This window comes from Bos indicus x Bos taurus, chromosome 18, assembly GCF_003369695.1.
Source record: "Bos indicus x Bos taurus breed Angus x Brahman F1 hybrid chromosome 18, Bos_hybrid_MaternalHap_v2.0, whole genome shotgun sequence".
Classification (NCBI taxonomy): domain Eukaryota; kingdom Metazoa; phylum Chordata; class Mammalia; order Artiodactyla; family Bovidae; genus Bos; species Bos indicus x Bos taurus.
In genome coordinates, this window is record NC_040093.1 from 4565871 (window position 1) to 4587572 (window position 21702).

At 45.8% G+C, this 21702-nt stretch overlaps 1 protein-coding gene across 1 annotated transcript; it reads right to left on the reverse strand.

Annotated features, from left to right (window-relative positions):
• Positions 1 to 14120: 14120 nt before the first annotated feature.
• Positions 14121 to 21307, reverse strand: LOC113876035 (cationic amino acid transporter 3-like). Its single transcript, XM_027514835.1, is given in 12 exon segments — positions 14121 to 15010; positions 15167 to 15275; positions 15548 to 15714; positions 15909 to 16105; positions 16295 to 16397; positions 16499 to 16638; positions 16806 to 17028; positions 17195 to 17307; positions 17730 to 17907; positions 19242 to 19400; positions 20880 to 21005; positions 21008 to 21307. Coding segments are annotated over 12 exon segments (1881 nt in total). The 5' UTR covers positions 21252 to 21307; the 3' UTR covers positions 14121 to 14888.
• Positions 21308 to 21702: the final 395 nt, after the last annotated feature.

Below are 21702 nucleotides of genomic sequence, written 5' to 3' on the forward strand. Positions count from 1 at the left end.
GAAGGGGACATAAGGCTTAGGTGAAAAAGAAACCTTGCTTCTCAAGTAAATTAGTAAATTCTAATTAGTAAAATCAAGTCAATTCTTTACTTCTCAAGTAAAGAAAATCACAGGACAAGAAGCATTTGCCTGCTGGTGGGTTGCTTGGGGAGAAAGACATGGAAGACTGATTGTGGGGCCTGCGGGTTGTAATTTTTCTACTCCTGGGAAGTAAAAGTGCAGTGTGTAGCAGGGAGCGATTTGTTGGAGGCAGTGGTAGGTGCCAAGCTAAGATCCCTGCTGCCTTGCTCTCAGTGTTGAAGAGGATGGGCACAGGGCATGCTGGGAGTTGTAGTTCCTGCAGAGCCAGCAAAAGACAGAGAAAGGAGTGAGAAGAACATGACTTGGGCTCCTTCACTGAGCTGACCTGTAGCCCTGCGGATCTTGGAAGGAGAACAAAGCAGAGAGTGAGAGCAAGCAAGTTCTCATGGGAGAGAGAGAAAGACTCAGAGGTCTCCAGCCAGCAGCCTGGGGAGACCTGCAGTTTACCTTGAAATCCTGGGTCTCAGCATCAGACGTTCTCAGATAGAGTCAGGTGTGAGCGGTGGCTTAGTTCTCTGCCCAGGAATTGGACCCAGGTGGCCTGGGGGAAAACCAGGAATCCTAGCCGCTTGTCCACCAGGGGCCAGAGGCTAGAGATAAGATTCCCCTGGCTCTCGTCCCCATAGATATATTCATTTCTCAAGAAGTCAAAAGCTGTGAAAAAAAAAAACAACAAACAAACAAAGAAAAAGTGTACGAAGTAGATTAAAGACACAGCCCAACAAGCCAGAGGGCACAGAGAAACTGCTTGTTCAGTTCAGACCAAAGTGAGGCAGAATTACACACCTGGAGAGAAGGGATGTGGGCCTTCCCCTGAGGAGGAGGAGCCCCATAAGATGGCAGTTAAGTCATTCACACAGGGCACTTCTTCCAGATTTGTTCACCTTTGGCCAATTGTTTGGTTTCTTTTTCCACACCTGCCCTGCCCTAGGATCCTCCCCAAAACACATGTGCAACTTCTTTCCAGGACAGATTCTAGTCCAGAGCCCTGTGAGGGGGTCCTTGACATCACCTATTATGGGATGGTGCCCCCTTCTTTTTGACCTCCAAGGAGCCTTTCTGGGGATGTGCAGAGTCTCCCAGTCCCAAGGGTAGGAAATATGTGACCTCTTGATCTTTTAATCAAATAGAGTTTAGCCCTGCCCTGATTGTTATCTTAAGTGTCCACAGGAGACAAAGTCCAGCTACTTACTCTGTTCTTGTCATTTCCATCTTGAAGTTGCCAACAGGAGGCTGGTTGTAAATGTCTAGCCAAGTGCCCACCTGCCTCCTTCCTCAGGAAATGTAAACAGGAGTCTAATTGTGAATGCCCAGCCTGGAGCTTACCTAGATCCTGCTTCAGTGCAGTATGGGGCTCCTGGGCGTTATTTCTGTCCCCTGTTTCTTGTAGGCAGACTCCAGTCTCCACAACCTTCCCTGAGTTCCAAAGTGCAGTTTCAAGCAGTTGCTAATCACGGAGCTTCCGAGAAACCACCTGAGACAAAATTAAAGGGGCCAAAGCAATTTCCTTGTCTAACAATGTTCTACGTACAAGAAGAGACCTTGAAAAAGTAAGGTTGCAGTTACTAGCTGCCAGCAGACATTGTTCTGTGAATGGATGTGGCATCCTAGTCTGATGCAACTCAGAAAACTCATTTTTGGCAATGCAAGGACTTGTCTGAGATCACAGCCAGCGTCACCTAGCTATTTCCTCAGATGTCTGCACCGCAGCGACTTCATTTTGACTTTTAACTGTAGTTTTCTCCCCAATAGCCAAAGCAGGTGCCACCATTAGTGATGTCAGTGTTTGTCTACGTATGCGAAGATGGAAGAATCAGGGCTCATAAGATTTTCTCCTGACTTGTGGACACAGTGGAGGAAGGAGAGGGTGGGACAAATTGATAGAGTAGCACTGAAATATATGCGCTGTGTGTGCTAAGTCACTTCAGTCGTGTCCAACTCTTTGTGACCCCGTGGACTGCAGCCCTCCAGGCTCCTCTGTCCTTGGGATGCTCCAGGCAAGAATACTGGAGTGGGTTGTCATTCTCTTCTCCAGGGGATCTTCCTGACCCAGAGATGGAACCCGGGTCTCCTGCATTGCAGGCAGATCCTTTACCATCTGAGCCACCAGGGAAGCCCCCAATCATATACATTACCACATGCAAAATAGACAGTTAATGGGAAGTTGCTGCGTAACACAGGGAGCTCAACCCGGTGCTCTGTGACAACCTAGAGGGGTGGGATGGGGGGTGGGTGAGAGGGAGGTTCAAGAGGGAGGGGACACATGTATACCTATGGCTGGTTCACGTTGTTGTACGGCAGAAACCAACAGAACATTGTAAAGAAACAATCTTCTGATTGAAAATAAATTTTAAAAAGTCTTCTGAAAGTGTCTAACTCCCTGACGGCCTGTTCTGCCAGTTTTCCCAGTGCACAGACTGCTTCATTCCTTATCTCTGCCCTAAACTCCTCTCAGCGGGTGTTGAAAGTCAGCAGCTGCAGCAGCTCCTGATTTAATCCTTGTAGAGGTAGATGGCAAGTGCCAGTTTCCAGTCGGCAGGGCTCCTGTATGGTCATAAATTCAACAACGGTTTGGGAGGCAATTCATGACCATTGGGAGGCAATTCATGACCATTATGGTCCAGGAAAATAGGTCCAGGAAAATACTCTCTCTTGTTGCTTCTCCCAACATTTAGAATTACATGGTTACCGGCACTGATCTCATATGAAACTACACATCATCATTTTATCAGAGGCCAGTAGTGGAAGAAACAACAATTTTGCGAAACAGGAGAAACACAAATAACAAAGCTGGTAGAATTCGTAAGATCATAAGTGAGAATTAAGCCGAGAACTTCCATTAGATGTGGCCCAGGTAGATTTCAGGTCGTCTGACTCAATCCATTCTGTATCAGTCCTTATCTCTCAGAGAAATTATTTATTGGCACCGTCCATAAGGCACCAGCCCTCTCATTGTTCTCCGAGCTGTGTCGGATCCCGTATTGAAAATGTGGAGTGTTCTGATGAGCCATGGGACTGTCAGACTTCTCTATGGGCTCCAGCGGCCGCCCGTGACCAGCTTCTGAACAAACTGGTGAACATACGGATGCAGCATCCTAGACACAGCTGAGGAGGGTACGATCTGCTGAGAAAGCGAGACACAAAGTCCTCAGGAATGTCATCCTAAACAACACAGTCCTACCGTGGAGACCAGGAAACTCTACTCAGTATCCTGTGATAAACCATAGGAACAGAATATGAAAAAGAAGGACTTCCCTGGTGGGCCAGGAGCTAAGACTCCACGCTCCAAATCAAGGGACCCAGGTCCCATCCTGGGTCAGAGAACTAGATTCCATACACCACAACTAAGCGTTGGCTCAGACAAATAAATATTTTTTAAAATATGAAAACTCTATACAGAACTGAATCACTTTGCTGTACAGCTGAAATTAACACAACATTAGACATCAACTTTACTTCAATAAAAGAAAAAAAAAAAAGAATATCCATCCGCCCTTGGCCTTGGGAGTCCAATTCCATGAAGCAATGGAACGAGGGGAAGAGGGTGATATAAGGACACATTTGGCGAGTTGTCCGTCTCTGAACTTTGGTTTCTTCACACATAAACAACACTTTTAACATATTTCAAAGTTACTGGGAGACTTACTTGAAGAGATGTGAGGAGGAGGAGAACACATCTCCCCAAAATGTCCTACTTTGGATATGGGTTGTTTTGAGCTGAAGGCGATTCAGACCCAGCGGACTCAGGAGAAGTTCTCTGTCTCTCCTTTAACTGCTCAAAATAATTATATTAGGGGACCTACGCCAGGAAGAGAGCTATTACCAGAGAACAGCTTTTAATCTCAAAAGGACTTGCCTGCCTGGAGGAGCAAGCAGCTGTTCCCTGACCTCCTGTAAGTTGTTTTCCTCCCCGTTGAGGCCTCAGATCCCTACCTCCTTATCCTTAGCTCAGGGGAGCGTCTGAGCCTCAATTGCCAAACTGTCTCTGAGCCTAGGGGCTTCCCTGGTGGCAGTCAGTAAAGAACCCGCCTGCAATGCAGGAGACCGGTGTTTGATACCTGGGTGAGGAAGATCCCCTCAGTATTCTTGCCTGGAGAATCCCATGGACAGAGGAACCTGGAGAGTTAGAGTCCACAGGGTCGCAAAGAGTCAGACACTACTGTAGCGAGTTAGCATGCAGGCCCTGATCCTAGTTGCAGCGTGCAGACTGTTTGTGGCAGGCTCCCTGTGGGCTTCCCTTCAGTGGTGGCCTGCGGGCTCCAGGCCCTGTGGGCTCAGGAGCTGCGGGCATGTAGGACCTTAGTTCCCAGGCCAAGGATCTTGAACCTGCCTCCCCTGCATTGGCAGGCAGATTCTTTAGCACTGAGCCGCCTGGGAAGCTCTCTGTGTATTTTACCACCATTTAAAAAAAAGTACTGCCCATGATAAATAATAAAACTTGGGCATAGCAAACCCAGAAGTGAATGAATGTAAGTCATCATGCGTTTATTCTTTACACATACCTAAATCTGGGTGTTCAAGTCCCTTACAGTTACCCCAATATCTGCAGAAAAGGAAGAACCCATAGATTCGAAGGGCCCAGAGTAAAAAGAGATTGAAATCATAAAACCTATTCTAGGGCATGATCACCAACCCTACATCATAAACCTTATATAAGGGTGATCTCTAATATTATATGAACAACAGTAAAAATTGTCTTAGAGCCTCAAGGCACTGATCCAATCTCGCCCCACCCTTCCTTACACACACACACATACACACACACACACACACACACACACACACACACACACACACAGCGCAGACACCAGCTCCTGCTTTCATCTGTAAAACGGGTTTTTCCACCCTCAGGCTGGAGCTACTATGACCCCTTGCACTCTGGGGTTGCAGAGGTCTCCTTGGGACGATGCGAACTCAGCGCCCAGTCTCCCACAGAAGAGGGTGACCCGAGACTTACTGGATCCTTGGAGCAGAGCCTGGAGCACTGGGTCAGTCAGGGAGGCTGGAGCTGGGACATCTCCAAGAACCCAAGCCGGGAGTCCTGAGCGCAGAAGACGGTCCTCACCCCTGGGTTGTTGGGGTGGGGGTGGGCTGGGAAACACCTGCAGTGTTGTTATCAGCCCTTGACTCTTCTGCGGTTACCCCCAGGGGGTGGTTCGGAGATGGTGTTTATTATAGTAAATTACACATAATGTATAATTTAGCATTTTAACCATTTTAAGTGTCCAATTCAGAAGTGTTAAGAACATTCACATTTTGGGCAACCAAACTCCAGAACTTTTTTTCATCTTGCAAAACCAAAACTGTACACATTCAACAAAAATTCCCCCTTTCTCCTCCACAGTTGTTGGTAATCACCACTCTACTTCCTGTCTCTATCGCTCTGACCATTGTTAGGTACTTCAGGGGAGTCATTCAATATATTTCATTTTCTATCAGGCTTGTTTCACCTAGTAAAATGTCCACAGGTTCATCCATGTTGTAGCTTATTGGAAACAGGTTATATTCTTTTTGTGATGGCGTGTTTCTTTAACGTTTCATGCTTTTTTTGGTAGTTTTCCATTGGCGCTCTCTCATTTGAAGTAGCAGACATCTTCAATCTTTGCTGGTTACCTTCAGCTGGGGTATTCTTTTAACGATGGCGGTGTACCTACTCCACTTTTCTTGCTCCGTCTTGTGGGAGAACTCTTAGCTTTTCTGTCTCTCTGTTCTGACAACCCACCAGGCTGCCTCCTGGAAAGCTGTGTCTGGATTTCCAGAAGGTGGCGCTAGGGCTCCAGTTTGCGGGCCCCCTCGCCCAGAGCGGGGGGCGGGGGCGGAGGGCGGGGGGGGGGGGGCGGTTGTCTGAGCCCGCTCCTTGTCTCCCCCGGCTCCCCTGGGGGCTGCAGGGGGAGAGTCCCACAAGGAGCCCCTGGAGAGCGGGGGGAAGTGTGGGTCAAGCACTCGGGGCACTGAGGATGCCTGTGGACGCAGGAGGTAGATTCCCGGCTGTGGTGCTCAAGGAGGCATGTGTTTGGGTTCCCTGTTGAGAGCAATCCCTTTCACGCCCTTTGAAATGTTGATCGGCCTCTTTGCCAGTACCCTTCCTCTCCTTCCTCATGGAGGTCCCCTCTCAGCACTGTGGAGGCTGCTGTAGAGACACAGATGTCGCCAGCAGTGTCCTCAGAACTAGGCTAACTGGACACTCACTGGGCTCTTTGCTTTTCTGTGATGGGAGATCAGCCCCGTGAGATGTTTCCTTGTGTGTGTGTGTGTGTGTGTGTTTGGGGGGTTGTGGGGCGGTGGTTCTGCTACTTTTTCTTTGATCCTTTTTTGGAGTGCCAGTCTCTTCCCTAGTGAAGGCTGACCTTCTGCGAATTTTCTCTTTTGTTACTGTTCTCCAGGTTACGCCTCCGCCCCCAGAGAGGTCCGGGCAGGTTCCCTGGCTCTGCAGGTTCTGCAGCCCATAGTGAGGTCTGCCAGCCTGTGACCCATATCCACAGACAGACAAGACTCCCCCAGGGCTCTTTGGGCACATGGAGCTAAGTCCCACCACACTCACAGAGGTACTTTTCCAACCCAATCCAGAAAATGGGCAGGAGACCTAAACAGACATTTCTCCAAAGAAGACACACAGATGGCCAACAAACACATGAAAAAAAAGATGCTCAACATCGCTCATTATCAGAGAAATGGAAATCAAAACTACAACGAGGTATCACCTCACACCAATCAGAATGGCCATCATCATAAGTCTGCCAACAGTAAATGCTGGAGAGGATGTGGAGAAAAGGGAACCCTCTCGCGCTGTTGGTGGGAATGTAAACTGATACAGCCACGACGGAGAACAGCACGGAGGTTCTGTAAAAAACAGAACTACCACATGATCCAGCAATCCCACTACTGAGTGCATACCACGAGAAAAACAATTCAGAAAGACACAAGTACCCCAATGTTTATTCCAGCACTGTTTGCGGTCGCCAGCACATGGAAGCAACCTAACTGTGATGGGTAGAGAAGATGTGGCACATAGGTACAATGCACTATCACTCAGCCACAAAAAGAAACGAGACTGGGTTATTTGTAGTGATACGGATGGACCTAGAGTCTGTCATACAGAGTGAAGTAAGTGAGGAAGAGAAAGACAAATATCATATATTAATGTATATGGATGGAATCAAGAAAAGATGAGCCTGTGTGCAGAGCAGGAACAGAGACACAGGGCGAGAGAACAGACATATGAGCCCAGGTGGGGGAAGGGGAGGGTGAGACGAACTGAGAGAGTAGCACTGACATATGTACACTAGTGTGTGTAAGGCTGATGGCTAGTGGGAAGCTGCTGTCTAGCTCAGGGAGCTTGGCTCAGTGCTCTGTGATGACCTGGAGGGTGGGATGGGGGGAGGGGGGAGTTCAAGGCGGAGGGGACATATGTATACCTGTAGCTGGTTCACTTCTTTGTATGGCAGAAAAACCACCCCAACTTTTTCAAAAGGTGCTTTTCTTCCTGAATGGATGTCTATTTGTTCTTTGGTTATTGAAATATAGTTGGTTTATATTAGTTTCAGGTGTATGGCATAGTGATTCAATATTCTTACAGTTACTGTCATTTGTATAATACAAGTAAATGTATCAAAGGAGAAACAGACTCACAGATCCAGAAAACAAATTAGTGGTTACCAGTGGTGCGAGGGAAGGTTGTTTTTGTTCAGTCGCTAAGTCGCGTCTGACTCTTTGTGACCCCATGGACTGCAGCACTATCTCTGTCCTCCACTATTTCCTGGAGTTTGCTCCCAATTCGTGTCTATTGAGTTGGTGATGCTATCTAACCATCTCATCCTCTGTCACTCCCTTCTCCTTTTGCCCTCAATCTCTCCCAGCATCAAAGTCTTTCCAATGAGTCGGTTCTTCGCATCAGGTGGCCAAAGAGAGGAAAGGAGGCAGGATCAAATTAGGGATACGGGATTCAGAGATACAAAGTATTATACCATGTATACAATAGATAAGCAGCAAGGATAGGTCGTAGAGTACACGGAATTGTCACCCTTATTGTGTAATAACTTTTGACGGAGTGTAATTGGTGAAACTACGCACCTGAAACTATTATTAATATAATACTGTAAAACAAGTCTACTTCAATTAAAAAGAAATACTGATATAACCAACAGTTCACAATTACTTATTTAGTTTTCACTAGTAATTAGAATTGCTATGGGGTTTTACGAATGGCTCACTGCATAAGGAGTCTGCCTGCAATGCAGGAGACACAAGAGATGGGGGTTTGATCCCTGAGTTGAGAATGATCCTCTGGGTAAGGAAATGGCAACCCACTCCAGTATTCTTGCCTGGGAAATCCCATGGACAGAGGAGCCTGGCGGGCTACCGTCCATGGAGTTGCGAAGAGTCAAACATGACTGAGCAACTAAGCACAAATGTTAAGAAGTCTGATTAATATGTGTCATTAAAACTACTGAAATTAATAAGGAAAATATATTTGTGTTCAAGGAAATTTTTTTAAAGTTATAAGGATGAATGTGTATTTTGTTAAAGGGAAAGGAAGTAATTTTGTCCTAAAGTGACATTAAAATGGGGGAGGGGAGAAGCAGAACACTGAAAATCTGAGTGTAATAAAGGAAGTTATAGAAAATTTGTGGAGGATTTCCCTGGTGGTCCAGGGGTTCACAGCAGGGGGGCCTGGCTTATATATCCCTGGTCTGGGAACTAAGATTCTGCAAGTTGCAGACAGGGTAAAAAAAAAAAAAAAAAAAAGAAGTTGTGCTATCTTTGAAAATCTTCCCAAATCAAATTCCTTTACCACACACACACACATACACACACACAAATTATTTGGCCATGGTAAATCTTAGTTGCATTATGATGTGGGATCTAATTTCCTGACCAGGGATCAAACTTGAACCCTGTGCTTTGAGAGCATTGGATCACCAGGGAAGTCACTCCCAAATAATACTATAAGTGAAATATTTTTTTGACCTCTAGCTAATTTGGGGATTTTTCAGTGAGCCCCCACAACATCTCAGAGAAATATATTGAACCCATTATAATTAGGAAAATTGGCAAATATCATTACATAGCTATCACAGTCAAGTAAGTGATGATGAACCTTCTAAGGTGATATTGGAAGGATAAATGTTATCGATCTTTTTTTTCTAAAAAACTATGTGAAATTGTAAAAAGCCTAATATGTCTCAGCATATTGTTATCAGTCATAATTCTAATTATTATCTTGAAATATTAAATGTCATGGAAATAGCCAAAACTCTCCTTTTTCTTACCTCAATTGCCATTTAATTTTCTATCAACAGAGCCAAACACCTCACCTCTGGAATTCCCATCTTACATAGGTTATGTAAGGACTCATCCTGTGTTTTATCTCTCTACTTCTTTGCCAAGCATAGCTTTGACTAGATGGACCTTTGTTGGCAAAGTAATGTCTCTGTTTTTTAATACACTGTCTAGGTTTGTCATAGCCTTTCTTCCAAGGAGCAAGCATCTTTTAATTTCATGGCTGCGGTCACAGTCCACAGTGATTTGATATATCCTAGCTGGAGAAGGCAGTGGCACACCACTCCAGTACTCTTGCCTGGAAAACCCCATGGACAGAGGAGCCTGGTGGGCTACAGTCCATGGGGTCACTAAGAGTCGGACACGACCGAGCAACTTCACTTTTCACTTTCATGAATTGGAGAAGGAAATGGCAACCCACTCCAGTGTTTTTGCCTAGAGAATCCCAGGGACAGGGGAGCCTGGTGGGCTGCTGTCTATGAGGTCGAAGAGTCGGACACGACTGAAGCGACTTAGCAGCAGCAGCAGCAGCAGTAAATTGTTATCAGTCATAAGTTATCTTAAAATTTAATATATTAACTTAAAATTCTGTGTTATGGAAATAACCAAAATTCTCTTTTCTTTTTTCTTACCATGGTTGTTATTTAATTTTCCATCAACAGAGACAAACACCTCAGCTCTGAAATTCCAATCTTACATAGATTATGTAAGGAGTCATCCTGTGTCTTATTTCTCCACTTCTTTGCTAAGCTTTTAGAGGGTTAGAGGGAAGGTTAGGTGACTTTTCCAGGCTCATGTGGGCAGTAAAGTGAGGAGGTATGGGGTGTGGGAGAGGAATATGTAAAGCCTGGAGGGTGTCCACGTTGTACCCCTGTCCCTGGAAAGACAGCAGACCCTCAGTCATCTCCCAAACCCCTTCCTCATCTTGTTGCCCTGCTCACAACCACTCACTGACTCCCTGCCCTGTGGGAACCACCCATTTTATGAATCAGTTCAGTTCAATTCAGTTCAGTCACTCAGTCGTGTCCGACTCTTTGCGACCCCATGAATCGCAGCACACCAGGCCTCCCTGTCCATCACCAACTCCCGGAGTTTACTCAAACTCATGTCCATCAAGTCGGTGATGCCATCCAGCCATCTCATCCTCTCTCGTCCCCTTCTCCTCCTGCCCCCAATCCTGCCCAGCATCAGGGTCTTTTCCAATGAGTCACCTCTTCGCCTGAGGTGGCCAAAGTATTGGAGTTTCAGCTTCAGCATCAGTCCTTCCAATGAACACCCAGGACTGATCTCCTTTAGAATAGACTGGTTGGATCTCCTTGCATCCAAGGGACTCTCAAGAGTCTTCTCCAACACCACAGTTCAAAAGCATAAATTCACCCAAAGCAATCTATAGATTCAATGCAATCCCTATCAAGCTACCAACGGTATTTTTTACAGAGCGAGAACAAATTCACAATTTGTATGGAAATACAAAAAACCTCGAATAGCCAAAGCAATCTTGAGAAAGAAGAATGGAACTGGAGGAATCAACCTGCCTGACTTCAGGCTCTACTGCAAAGCCACAGTCATCAAGACAGTATGGTACTGGCACAAAGACAGAAATATAGATCAATGGAACAAAATAGAAAGCCCAGAGATAAACCCACGCACCTATGGACACCTTACCTTTGACAAAGGAGGCAAGAATATACAATGGAGAAAAGACAATCTCTTTAACAAGTGGTGCTGGGAAAACTGGTCAACCACTTGTAAAAGAATGAAACTAGAACACTTTCTAACACCATACACAAAAATAAACTCAAAATGGATTAAAGATCTAAACATAAGACCAGAAACTATAAAACTCCTAGAAGAGAACATAGGCAAAACACTCTCCGACATACATCAGAGCAAGATCCTCTATGAACCACCTCCCAGAATATTGGAAATAAAAGCAAAAATAAACAAATGGGACCTAATTAAAATTAAAAGCTTCTGCACAACAAAAGAGACTATAAGCAAGGTGAAAAGACAGCCTTCAGAATGGGAGAAAATAATAGCAAATGAAGCAACTGACAAACAACTAATCTCAAAAATATACAAGCAATTCCTACAGCTCAATTCCAGAAAAATAAACGACCCAATAAAAAAAATGGGCCAAAGAACTAAATAGACATTTCTCCGAAGAAGACATACTGATGGCTAACAAACACATGAAAAGATGCTCAACATCACTCATTATCAGAGAAATGCAAATCAAAACCACAATGAGGTACCATTTCACACCAGTGAGAATGGCTGCGATCCAAAAGTCTACAAGCAATAAATGCTGGAGAGGGTGTGGAGAAAAGGGAACCCTCTTACACTGTTGGTGGGAATGCAAACTAGTACAGCCACTATGGAGAACAGTGTGGAGATTCCTTAAAACACTGGAAATAGAACTGCCATATGACCCAGCAATCCCACTGCTGGGCATACACACTGAGGAAACCAGAATTGAAAAGAACACGTGTACCCCAATGTTCATTGCAGCACTGTTTATAATAGCCAGGACATGGAAGCAACCTAGATGTCCATCAGCAGACGAATGGATGAGAAAGCTGTGGTACATATACACAATGGAGTATTACTCAGCCATTAAAAAGAATACATTTGAATCAGTTCTAATGAGGTGGATGAAACTGGAGCCTATTATACAGAGTGAAGTAAGCCAGAAAGAAAAACACCGATACAGTATACTAATGCATATAAATGGAATTTAGAAAGATGGTAATGACAACCCTGTATGGGAGACAGCAAAAGAGATGTATAGAACAGTCTTTTGGACTCTGTGTGTGTGGAGGGGGGGATGATTTGGGAAAACGGCATTAAAACATGTATAATATCATATAAGAAACAAATCGCCAGTCCAGGTTTGATGCAGGATACAGGAAGCTTGGGACTGGTGCACTGGGATAACCCAGAAGGATGGTATAGGGAGGGAGGAGGGAGGGGGGTTCAGGATGGGGAACACGTGTACACCCATGGCAGATGCATGTTGATGTGTGGCAAAACCAATATATTATTGTAAAGTAAATAATAATAATAATAATAAAATAATAAAGTAACAACAACAACAGCAAAAAAACAAAAGCATCAATTCTTCGGCACTCAGCTTTCTTCACAGTCCAACCCTCACATCCATACATGACCACTGGAAAAACCATAGCCTTGACTAGACGGACCTTTGTTGGCAAAGTAATGTCTCTGCTTTTGAATATGCTATCTATGTCGGTCATAACTTTCCTTCCAAGGAGTAAACGTCTTTTAATTTCATGGCTGCAATCACCATCTGCAGTGATTTTGGAGACCCCCAAAATAAAGTCTGACACTGTTTCCACTGTTTCCCTATCTACTTCCCATGAAGTGATGGGGCCAGATGCCATGATCTTAGTTTTCTGAATGTTGACCTTTAAGCCAACCTTTTCACTCTCCTCTTTCACTTTCATCAAGAGGCTCTTTAGTTCCTCTTCACTTTCTGCCATAAGGGTGGTGTCATCTGCATATCTGAGGTTATTGATATTTCTCCCAGAAATCTTCATTCCAGCTTGTGCTTCTCCCAGCCCAGCATTTCTCATGATGTAATCTGCATATAAGTTAAATAAACAGGGTGTCAATATACAGCCTTGACGAACTCCTTTTCCTATTTGGAACCAGTCTGTTGTTCCATGTCCAATTCTAACTGTTGCTTCCTGACCTGCATACAGGTTTCTCAAGAGGCAGGTCAGGTGGTCTGGTATTCCCATCTCTTTCAGAATTTTCCACAGTTTATTGTGATCTACACAGTCAAAGGCTTTGGCATAGTCAATAAAGCAGAAATAGATGTTCTTCTGGAACTCTATTGCTTTTTCTATGATCCAGCGGATGTTGGCAATTTGATCTCTGGTTCCTCTGCCTTTTCTAAAACCAGCTTGAACATCTGGAAGTTCATGGTTCACGTATTGCTAAAGCCTGGCTTGCAGAATTTTGAGCATTACTTTACTAGCATGTGAGATGAGTGCAATTGTGCAGCAGTTTGAGCATTCTTTGGCATTCCCTTTCTTTGGGATTGGAATGAAAACTGACCTTTTCCAGTCCTGTGGCCACTGCTGAGTTTTCCAAATTTGCTGGCATATTGAGTGCAGCACTTTCAGAGCATCATCTTTCAGGATTTGAAGTAGCTCAGCTGGAATTCCATCACCTCCACTAGCTTTGTTCGTAGTGATGCTTTCTAAGGCCCACTTGACTTCACATTCCAGGATGTCTGACTCTAGGTGAGTCATCACACCATCATGATTATCTGGGTCGTGAAGATCTTTTTGGTACAGTTCTTCTGTGTATTCTTGCCACCTCTTCTTAATATCTTCTGCTTCTGTTAGGTCCATACCATTTCTGTCCTTTATCGAGCCCACCTTGGCATGAAATGTTCCCTTGGTATCTCTAATTTTCTTGAATATTAGAGGAATAACCTGTTAATGATTTGCTGTGTCTCCTGACCTGCTTCAGCCAACTGTTTTATCCTCCTAGCTGATCTACACTAAGAATAATCATTTTGAAAATCCTTCACGGCTTTCCATGAGATGCCCACCTACATCCATCACTTCATGATTTTCATTTGAAAGTGAGATCCAATGAAGGGAACTCCTTCTCATCTCACAGAACCCCTTCACCACCTCCCAGCCTTCTCTCTCCTCTTCCCAATTTCTCTCTGTATTTACCTTCTCCTGCAACATAACATGCACCACTCATAGATCAGACATGGCTTTAAAGTCCAATTTTCCATTTTAATTAGTTGGGCAAAAAATTTTTTTCCATATGAATACTGTACATTCACTGTGATAAGATCTGCTAAATAAAATTTTCTCCCTCTTGGGGCACATAAAACATTACATATACATGAGATTCTTTGATTATATGTCTCATCTCCTATAACTGAAAACATGGTATTTCAGACATTTCACTCTATTTTAGTTGGTCATTCCCACAACTCTAGACACAAAGTATGGTTACCTGTATTTCTTTCCAGGTCACAATCTCTGTGTTTTCACTGGAAATAGGCATAAGAAGCTGCCTCCTATATGCCCATTGATATTTTATTACTTCCTTTAGTTAATAGTTAGGACTTCCCTGGTGGCTCAGATGGTAAAGCATCTGCTTACAATTCGGGTTCAAGCCCTGGGTTGGGAAGATCTCCTGGAGAAGGAAATGGCAACCCACTCCAGTATTCTTGCCTGGAAAATCGCAGAGTCGGACAGGACTGAGCGACTTCACTTTCACTTTTAGTTAATAGTTGTACTTTCTTTGTGAAAATTAATCTTGCTGCCCACTTATGAAGCATGTGCTTTTCTGTATACATATGATGTTTTGAAAAGTTTACTTAAAAATTATTCAACAGTAAAGTCATTCTATATGGTGGCACATGGCTGTCACTGCATTTCACCTTCAGACTCCATAGAGGCTCAAAGTCACCCTTGAATGGGAAGATACCTCCAGTGTGTGAAAGGATTCCATACGGTATCAGTTTCTTATGGTTAACCTGATTCATCATTGGGCATGTTTTGGTCCAGCATTTGGGAGGTGGAGTCTGGTGGCTGTTGATCATTGTTCTCCTCCAAGCTGTGTCGGATCCCATATCCAAAGTATATGGCAAATCCTAGGAGGGAAATGAGATGATGAGAAAGAAAAGTAGGTGCTCTCCTCACTTAAAAATCCCATTAGCCCTCCTATTTCAGTGTCTGACACAGTTTCTGGGAGAGGTGGTAGGAAGACACTTGAGTTCAGTCACTCATTTTCCAAGGAAGGCACTTACCAATCACCATCCAAATGCCAAATAGGACCCAGGTCCCAGTGTTCATCTGCATCAACAAGTAGATGTTCACAAAGATGCTCACCAGTGGGAGGACAGGCAGAGCAGGCACCTGTGGGCAGAGTCAGTTCATCCCTGGACACACCCCAGATGTCTGAGAAGGAGACTGCACCCCATATGTGTCAGAAGACTCCCATTCTACTCAGCCTGTGTGTTCAGTGCCTACTGAGATTGTGTGCATAAAGCACTGAGTGTGGATCAGGGAAGAGTCCAGTGGTTTTAGCAATTCCTGTCATTCCTGGTCCAGCGAAGGACGCTTAGACCGCAAAGGACGCAGACCTCCTTCACTCAAGGTGGACACTGTGGGCACATGAGGTCACCTACCTTGAAGTGAAGAGGAGTGGGGTCCTGGGGCTGCCTCCAGATGATGGCCATGACCCCAGTGATGAGCAGCAGCAGCAGCACAGCCACTGTTGTGAGCACGGGGTCTCCAGAGAACACCTGGCTGGGCCACTGGGCCAGGACCAGGCTCAGGATTATCAGCAGGAGAACTGCAAGGGTCAAGGAGGAGAACAGGCTGGACCCAGAAGACAAAGATGTCAGGACCTTGTGCCACACCCCTCCCCAGGCTGCCCACCTCAGGAAGGGCCATCGTATCTCCAAGACTCCTCAATTGCTCAAAACACACTGCCTTCTCCATGCTGTCAATTGCGGAATACAGTCAAAGAGAAGTCCCACTGCTCACCAAGCAGGAAGGCACATCCATAGACAATCTGGCCAGATTTCACAGTGGGGGTGGTGCTGGTAGGGAACCACAGAGTCTTTAGAGTCCTTGAAGTTCCTGCTTCTGATGCAGGTTCTGAAGGACTTGCTTCCCACTGTGAAATATCAATTTCATCATCTTTTTTCTCATTCTTGCTGAAATTCTGTTCTGGTTGATACCTGAATCAGAAATATCAAGGCAATATTAATGATAGCCCCTACTCATCCAACATTACCCAGACTAATCTGTCATTTCCCAATTTAATGATAGCAGGACATTTACAAGATAGCAGGAAGGAAGAAGAGAATTATCTCTGCATCAATCCCCATGAGTCAAAGACCCCCAGGCAAGGGGTAGAGAAGCCTTACCTGAGGACAAGGACTGAAAAGGCCACCAGGGAGTAAGCAAGCAGGGTCCCAATTGACACAAGGTACACAAGATCGATCAGCTCCAAGAGTAGAGCCAGGACCGCTAAAATCAGGGCACAAACGAAGTGGGAGAAGAGAGTGAGACTGTGGATACATACAAGTCAAGAAAATTGATCAAAGAAGGAGTGGATTTTGTTTATACACCTGCAAGCATTCCAGAAACCAAGATGGCCCAGATGGGGGTTCCTCTGTGGCCATGGAGTCGGGCAAGTCCTCGGAAAAGGAGCCCATCCTCTGCCATTACGTAGATCAACCGAGGCATGGTGAACATGGTACCCAGGAGGCTGGGACAGGAAATGGAAACATGTGAGGATGTGGAGAAGCAGGAGAGACCAGGGCTTCTGTTCCCTGTCTTCCTGGGGTCACAAGTCTTTTCCTGTTGTCTCTCAACCCAAGGACTACGACCCCTGATAATCCCACAGTGGGTGGATTAAAAACCTGTGACACTGACCTGGATGTAAGAGCACAGAGGGTGCCAACAGCCACGACATATCGGGCAGGGTTCCACCCGACATGGAGGAAAGCCTGCAGCAAGGGGCTCTGGGGTTGAATCTGGTAGTAGGGCACCATGAGGGTGAGTGCCGCTGAGACACCAAAATACGCCAAAAAGCCGATAAAGATAGTGATCACGATGCCCAGGGGGATGGAGCGACGAGGATTTTGGACCTCTTTCCCTGCAAGATGGGTGGAGTACAGGGTCAGTAAACACACTGGAATGTAAGCACAAAATCCAATTTCCCCTTGCACCTCCAAACTCAGTCTAACCTTCTCCCAACCCCTGCGCCCAAGGGCAGCCCGACCTGCCCAGACTCTCAATAAGACACCCAGCGACCGTGTTACCTGTAGTAGCAATGACATCAAAGCCAACAAAGGCATAGACACACGTTGCTGCTCCCTGGAGAATCCCTTCAAAGCCAAAAGGCAGAAACCCTCCAGAACCCAGAGGCCCCAAGCTGTGTTGAGAGAAGGAGCAAGAAAGAACGTGGGTGAGGTGTGTTCACCCATCTCCACTGGACTCCTCAGTTAACTTCACAAGCCCTGGGCCCCAGGATTCATATCATCTAGATTCGTCAGCCCCAAAGTCATTGAAAGAAAAGTGAAAGTGAAGTCGCTCAGTCGTGTCCGACTCTTAGTGACCCCATGGACTGTAGCCTACCAGGCTCCTCCGTCCATGGGATTTTCCAGGCAAGAGTACTGGAGTGGGTTGTCATTGCCTTCTCCAGGAGATCTTCCCAACCCAGGGATTGAACCCAGGTCTCCTGTATTGTAGGCAGATGCTTTACCATCTGAGCCACCAGGGAAGTACCTCCTCAGCTTATTCCCAGCTCTGCATCAAACACACAGGCATTAGTGTGACCAAGAGCACCGTCCTGACCTATAGGTGTCACTGGATCCAGATGTGGCTAATCTGTAGTCCTCTTCCGTGAGCTTCCAGTTGTGCGGGTCTCCCTTAATGAAGCCAGAGAGGATGGTGAAGCTGAGAACCAAAAGGTTCAAGCCAGTGAACACTTTGTTAACCAGGGTTGACTCACGAGCTCCCAGAAACAGTAATCCTGTGGGGGAACATGGAAGAAGAGACATCCAAAATAACTAAATCCACAGAGACAGAGAACAGACGAGCGGTTGTCAGAGGCTGGTGTTTGCGGGTGAGTGGAAGGTGGACAGTGATTGCTCAGTGTGTACAGGTTTCCCTTTTCTTGCAATGAAAAAATTTGGAACTAGAAGCAGGTAATGGTCGTATAGCAATGTGAAGGTACTGAAAGTGAAAGTGAAATTCACTCAATCGTGTCTGACTCTTTGCAACCCCATGGGCTTAGTCCATGGAATTCTCCAGGACAGAATACTGGAGTGGGTAGCCTTTCCCTTCTCCAGGGGATTTTCCCATCGCAGGGATCAAACCCAGGTCTCCCACATTGCAGGCAGATTCTTTACTAGCTGAGCCACAAGGGAAGCCCAAGAATACTGGAGTGGGTAGCCTATCCCTTCTCCAGTGGATCTTCCTGACCCAGGAATTGAACTGGGGTCTTGAAGGTACTCAGTGCCACTGAATTGTCCACTTTGAAGATGGTTAATTTCTTACTGTGGCAACCATCCCACAATAAACCAATTGATCAAATCACACTTTGCACATCTTAAAATTATATAATATTGCAATCTCAATTATATCCCAATGAATCTGGAGTGATATAGTAAAAAGAAAAAAAAAAGTTAATTTTGTGTGAATTTCCTCTCAAACATCTTCAGTCAGTACATGGAAGAACTTATAAGTCTAAGTAAATGATTATCAGGTGGGGGTGATTTTTCTCTCTCAAGAGACTCTTGGTAAAGTCTGGAGACATTCTGATTGCTGTAATTCAGGAGGTGGGTTTTCATTATTTTCTAGTGAGTAAAAACCAGGGTGGTGGTGGTTTAGTCATGAATCGTGTCCAACTCTTTTGACCCTGTGGACTGTAGCCCGCCAGGCTCCTCTATCCATGGGATTCTCCCCTCAAGAATACTGGAGGGGGTTGCCATTTCCTTCTCCAGGGGATCTTCCTGACCCAGGGATTGAACCTGGGTCTCCTGCACTACAGGCAGATTCTTTACTGACTGAGCTATTGACTGTTTTACCCCTGGAAAAACCAGGGGTGCTACTCAGTATCTCACAATGATTGAAAAAAAACCTACAATGAATAGGGCAGTACTCCACACACACACCAAAGAATGATTTTATGCAGAACGTCAGTAGTGCCAAGGGTGGAAAACCATGGTCTATGTCCGTCTTGCCTTCCTGTCTCTCTTGTCCCAGACACTTCATTCCAGCCTTAATCCTCCCCTAGCCTTTTACACCCCAGCTCCCCTCTTCCATACTCTACTCTGCCCATTCCATCACTGAACCCTGTCTCACCTGTAAGAAGCAACACCAGGCCCAGTGCAAAAAAGTCTGCATATGTGGCCAGGAAGTAGGGCACGTTCAGAGAGAAAGTTCCCTGGAACGCCTGAGAGATGTGGTTCCCAATCAGGCTGTCAAAGGCAGCGCTCCAGGCCCTGGACACACAGGCGGTGCCTGCAGCAGCAGAGGAAGAAACATTCATCAACAGACATGAACTGAACTCCTGCCATGTCATGGGAAGCATGGGGGAAAGAAGCCAACAAATCACTTAAGCTCAAAAAGTTTCTATGTATAGAGTGAAGAGAGTAGACCCAGATGACTCACAAAATAGCTCAACTATTTAATATATTGCTGTGTGCTGTGTTTAGTCGCTCAGTCGTGTCCCACTCTTTGCCACCCCTTGGACTGTAGCCAGCCAGGCTCGTCTGTCCATTTAACACGTTAGCAGGAGATTAACGTGAGGCCAGAAAAAATATAACTGGAAGGTGGGATCAAGAAGGTTGGAAGAATGTAGGGCAAAAATCACTACAATATTGTAAATAATTAGCCTCCAATTAAATTAATTAATTAAAAAAATGAAGGTTGGAAGATGAGGGTGAAGGTTTATTTACTTTTCTTTATTTTTTAAAGATTTTGTTTATCGATTCATTTATTCTTGGCCACACTGGGTCTTCACTGCCACACGTGGGCTTTTCTCTAGATGCAGGGAGTGGGTGCTGCTCCCGAGTTGCAGGGCATGGGCTTCTCACTGTTGTGGCTTCTCTTCTTGTGAAGCATGGGCTCCTAGGGCATGCGGGCTCAGTAGTTGTGGCACACAAGCTTAGTGACCCCATGGCATGCGGAATCTTCTTGCATCAGGGATTGAACCCGTGTCACCTGCATTGGCAGGCAGATTCTTAACCACTGGACCACCAGGAAAGTCCCTCTGTTTTTAAAAAAATTATTTATTTAGCTATACCAGGTCTTAGTTGCTGCATGCAACTCTGTGGCATGTGAAATATAGTTCCCTGACCAGGGATCGAACCTGGGCCCTCTGCTTTGTGAGCTCGGAGCCTTAGCCATTGGACCACCAGGGAAGTCCCGAGGGTAAAATTTTGAATTGAGTTGCAGGATTTCTCTGGTGGTGCAGTGGTTAAGAATCCGCCTGCTAATGCAGGGACATGCAGGTTTTGATCCCTGGTCCAGAAAGATTCCGCATGTCCCAGGGCAACTAAGCCCATGTGCCACAACAAGAGGAGCCACGGCGATGAGCAGCCCTCACACCAAAACTAGAAGAGCAGCCCGTGCCAGCAACAAAGACTCAGCACAACCCAATAATAAAAAAAATTAAAAAAAAAAAATTGGGTGGGTAGAGGGAACTCACTCAAAGGCAGCAGCTAAGCAGAGACTTCAAAGAGGTGAAGGGATGAGCCTGTGGGCCATCCCGCTTCTTACCCACTCCCCACAGTTCCCTTCCTTCACGGTTCCTGGTCCATCATTTAAAGGAAGCAGGATTGTTCTAAGTAGAAAGAACTTGTGGGGTTTTCCTGCCACAATAACCCACTTCAGCCCCACAAGGTTGACAACAAAGTTTTCCCAAATTAATAAGACTCCAGTACCTCCTATGAGTTTCTGATCTGAAGCCCCACACCTTCCCCCACCCCATCATCTCACCCATGACATAGGACAGGATGAGGTTCCAGCCAGTGATGAAGGCACACAGCTGACCCATGGTGACGTAGCTGTAGAGATACACAGAACCGGAGCGTGGTACCCGGGCCGCCAACTCTGCATAGCAGAGCCAGACAAAAGAGTAGACAGACCGGCCAGCAAGTAGCAGATGATGATCGCTGGTCCAGCCTCATACACAGACACTTCTCCAACCAAGATGTACATGCCATTCCCTAGGGTGCCACCCAAACCCAAGGCAATCAGATCGAGAGTGTTCAGACGACGAGCCGTGCGCTTCTCAGGTCCCTCCCTGGGCCGCAGCCGCTGTCTGCGGATCAGCTTCTGACCAAATTGGTGAACATACTGACGCAGCATCCTAGGCACAGTTGAAGAGGCTCAGATCTGCTGAGAAAACAACACAACAAGCCGTCAAGAATGTCCACCCGCCCTGAGTCCTGGAGTCCAATTTCACAGAGCGTAGGAGTTATGGCAGCAGGTGGGGAAGGACGCATTGGCCAAGTTCTCCAGCTCTGAGATTTGGTATCTGAGGCATGAAACCTTGAATACGCTTCAGCGTTACTGGAAGGGCGGCTGAAGAGAAGTGAGGGGAAAGAGAACGCGTCACTCTAAAATGTGCCACTGGCTTGTGGACTGTTTTCAGCTGAAGGCAATTAAGACGTTGCAGCGTGAAGGAAAGCCTTTTGCCTCTCCCTTCTTGGCTCAAAATAATTTAGATTACAGTGCCTATGCCAGAAAGAGAGATATTATCAGAGAAGTTTTGATCTTTGAAAGACTTGTCTGTGAGAGGGGCAAACGTTTGTTAACC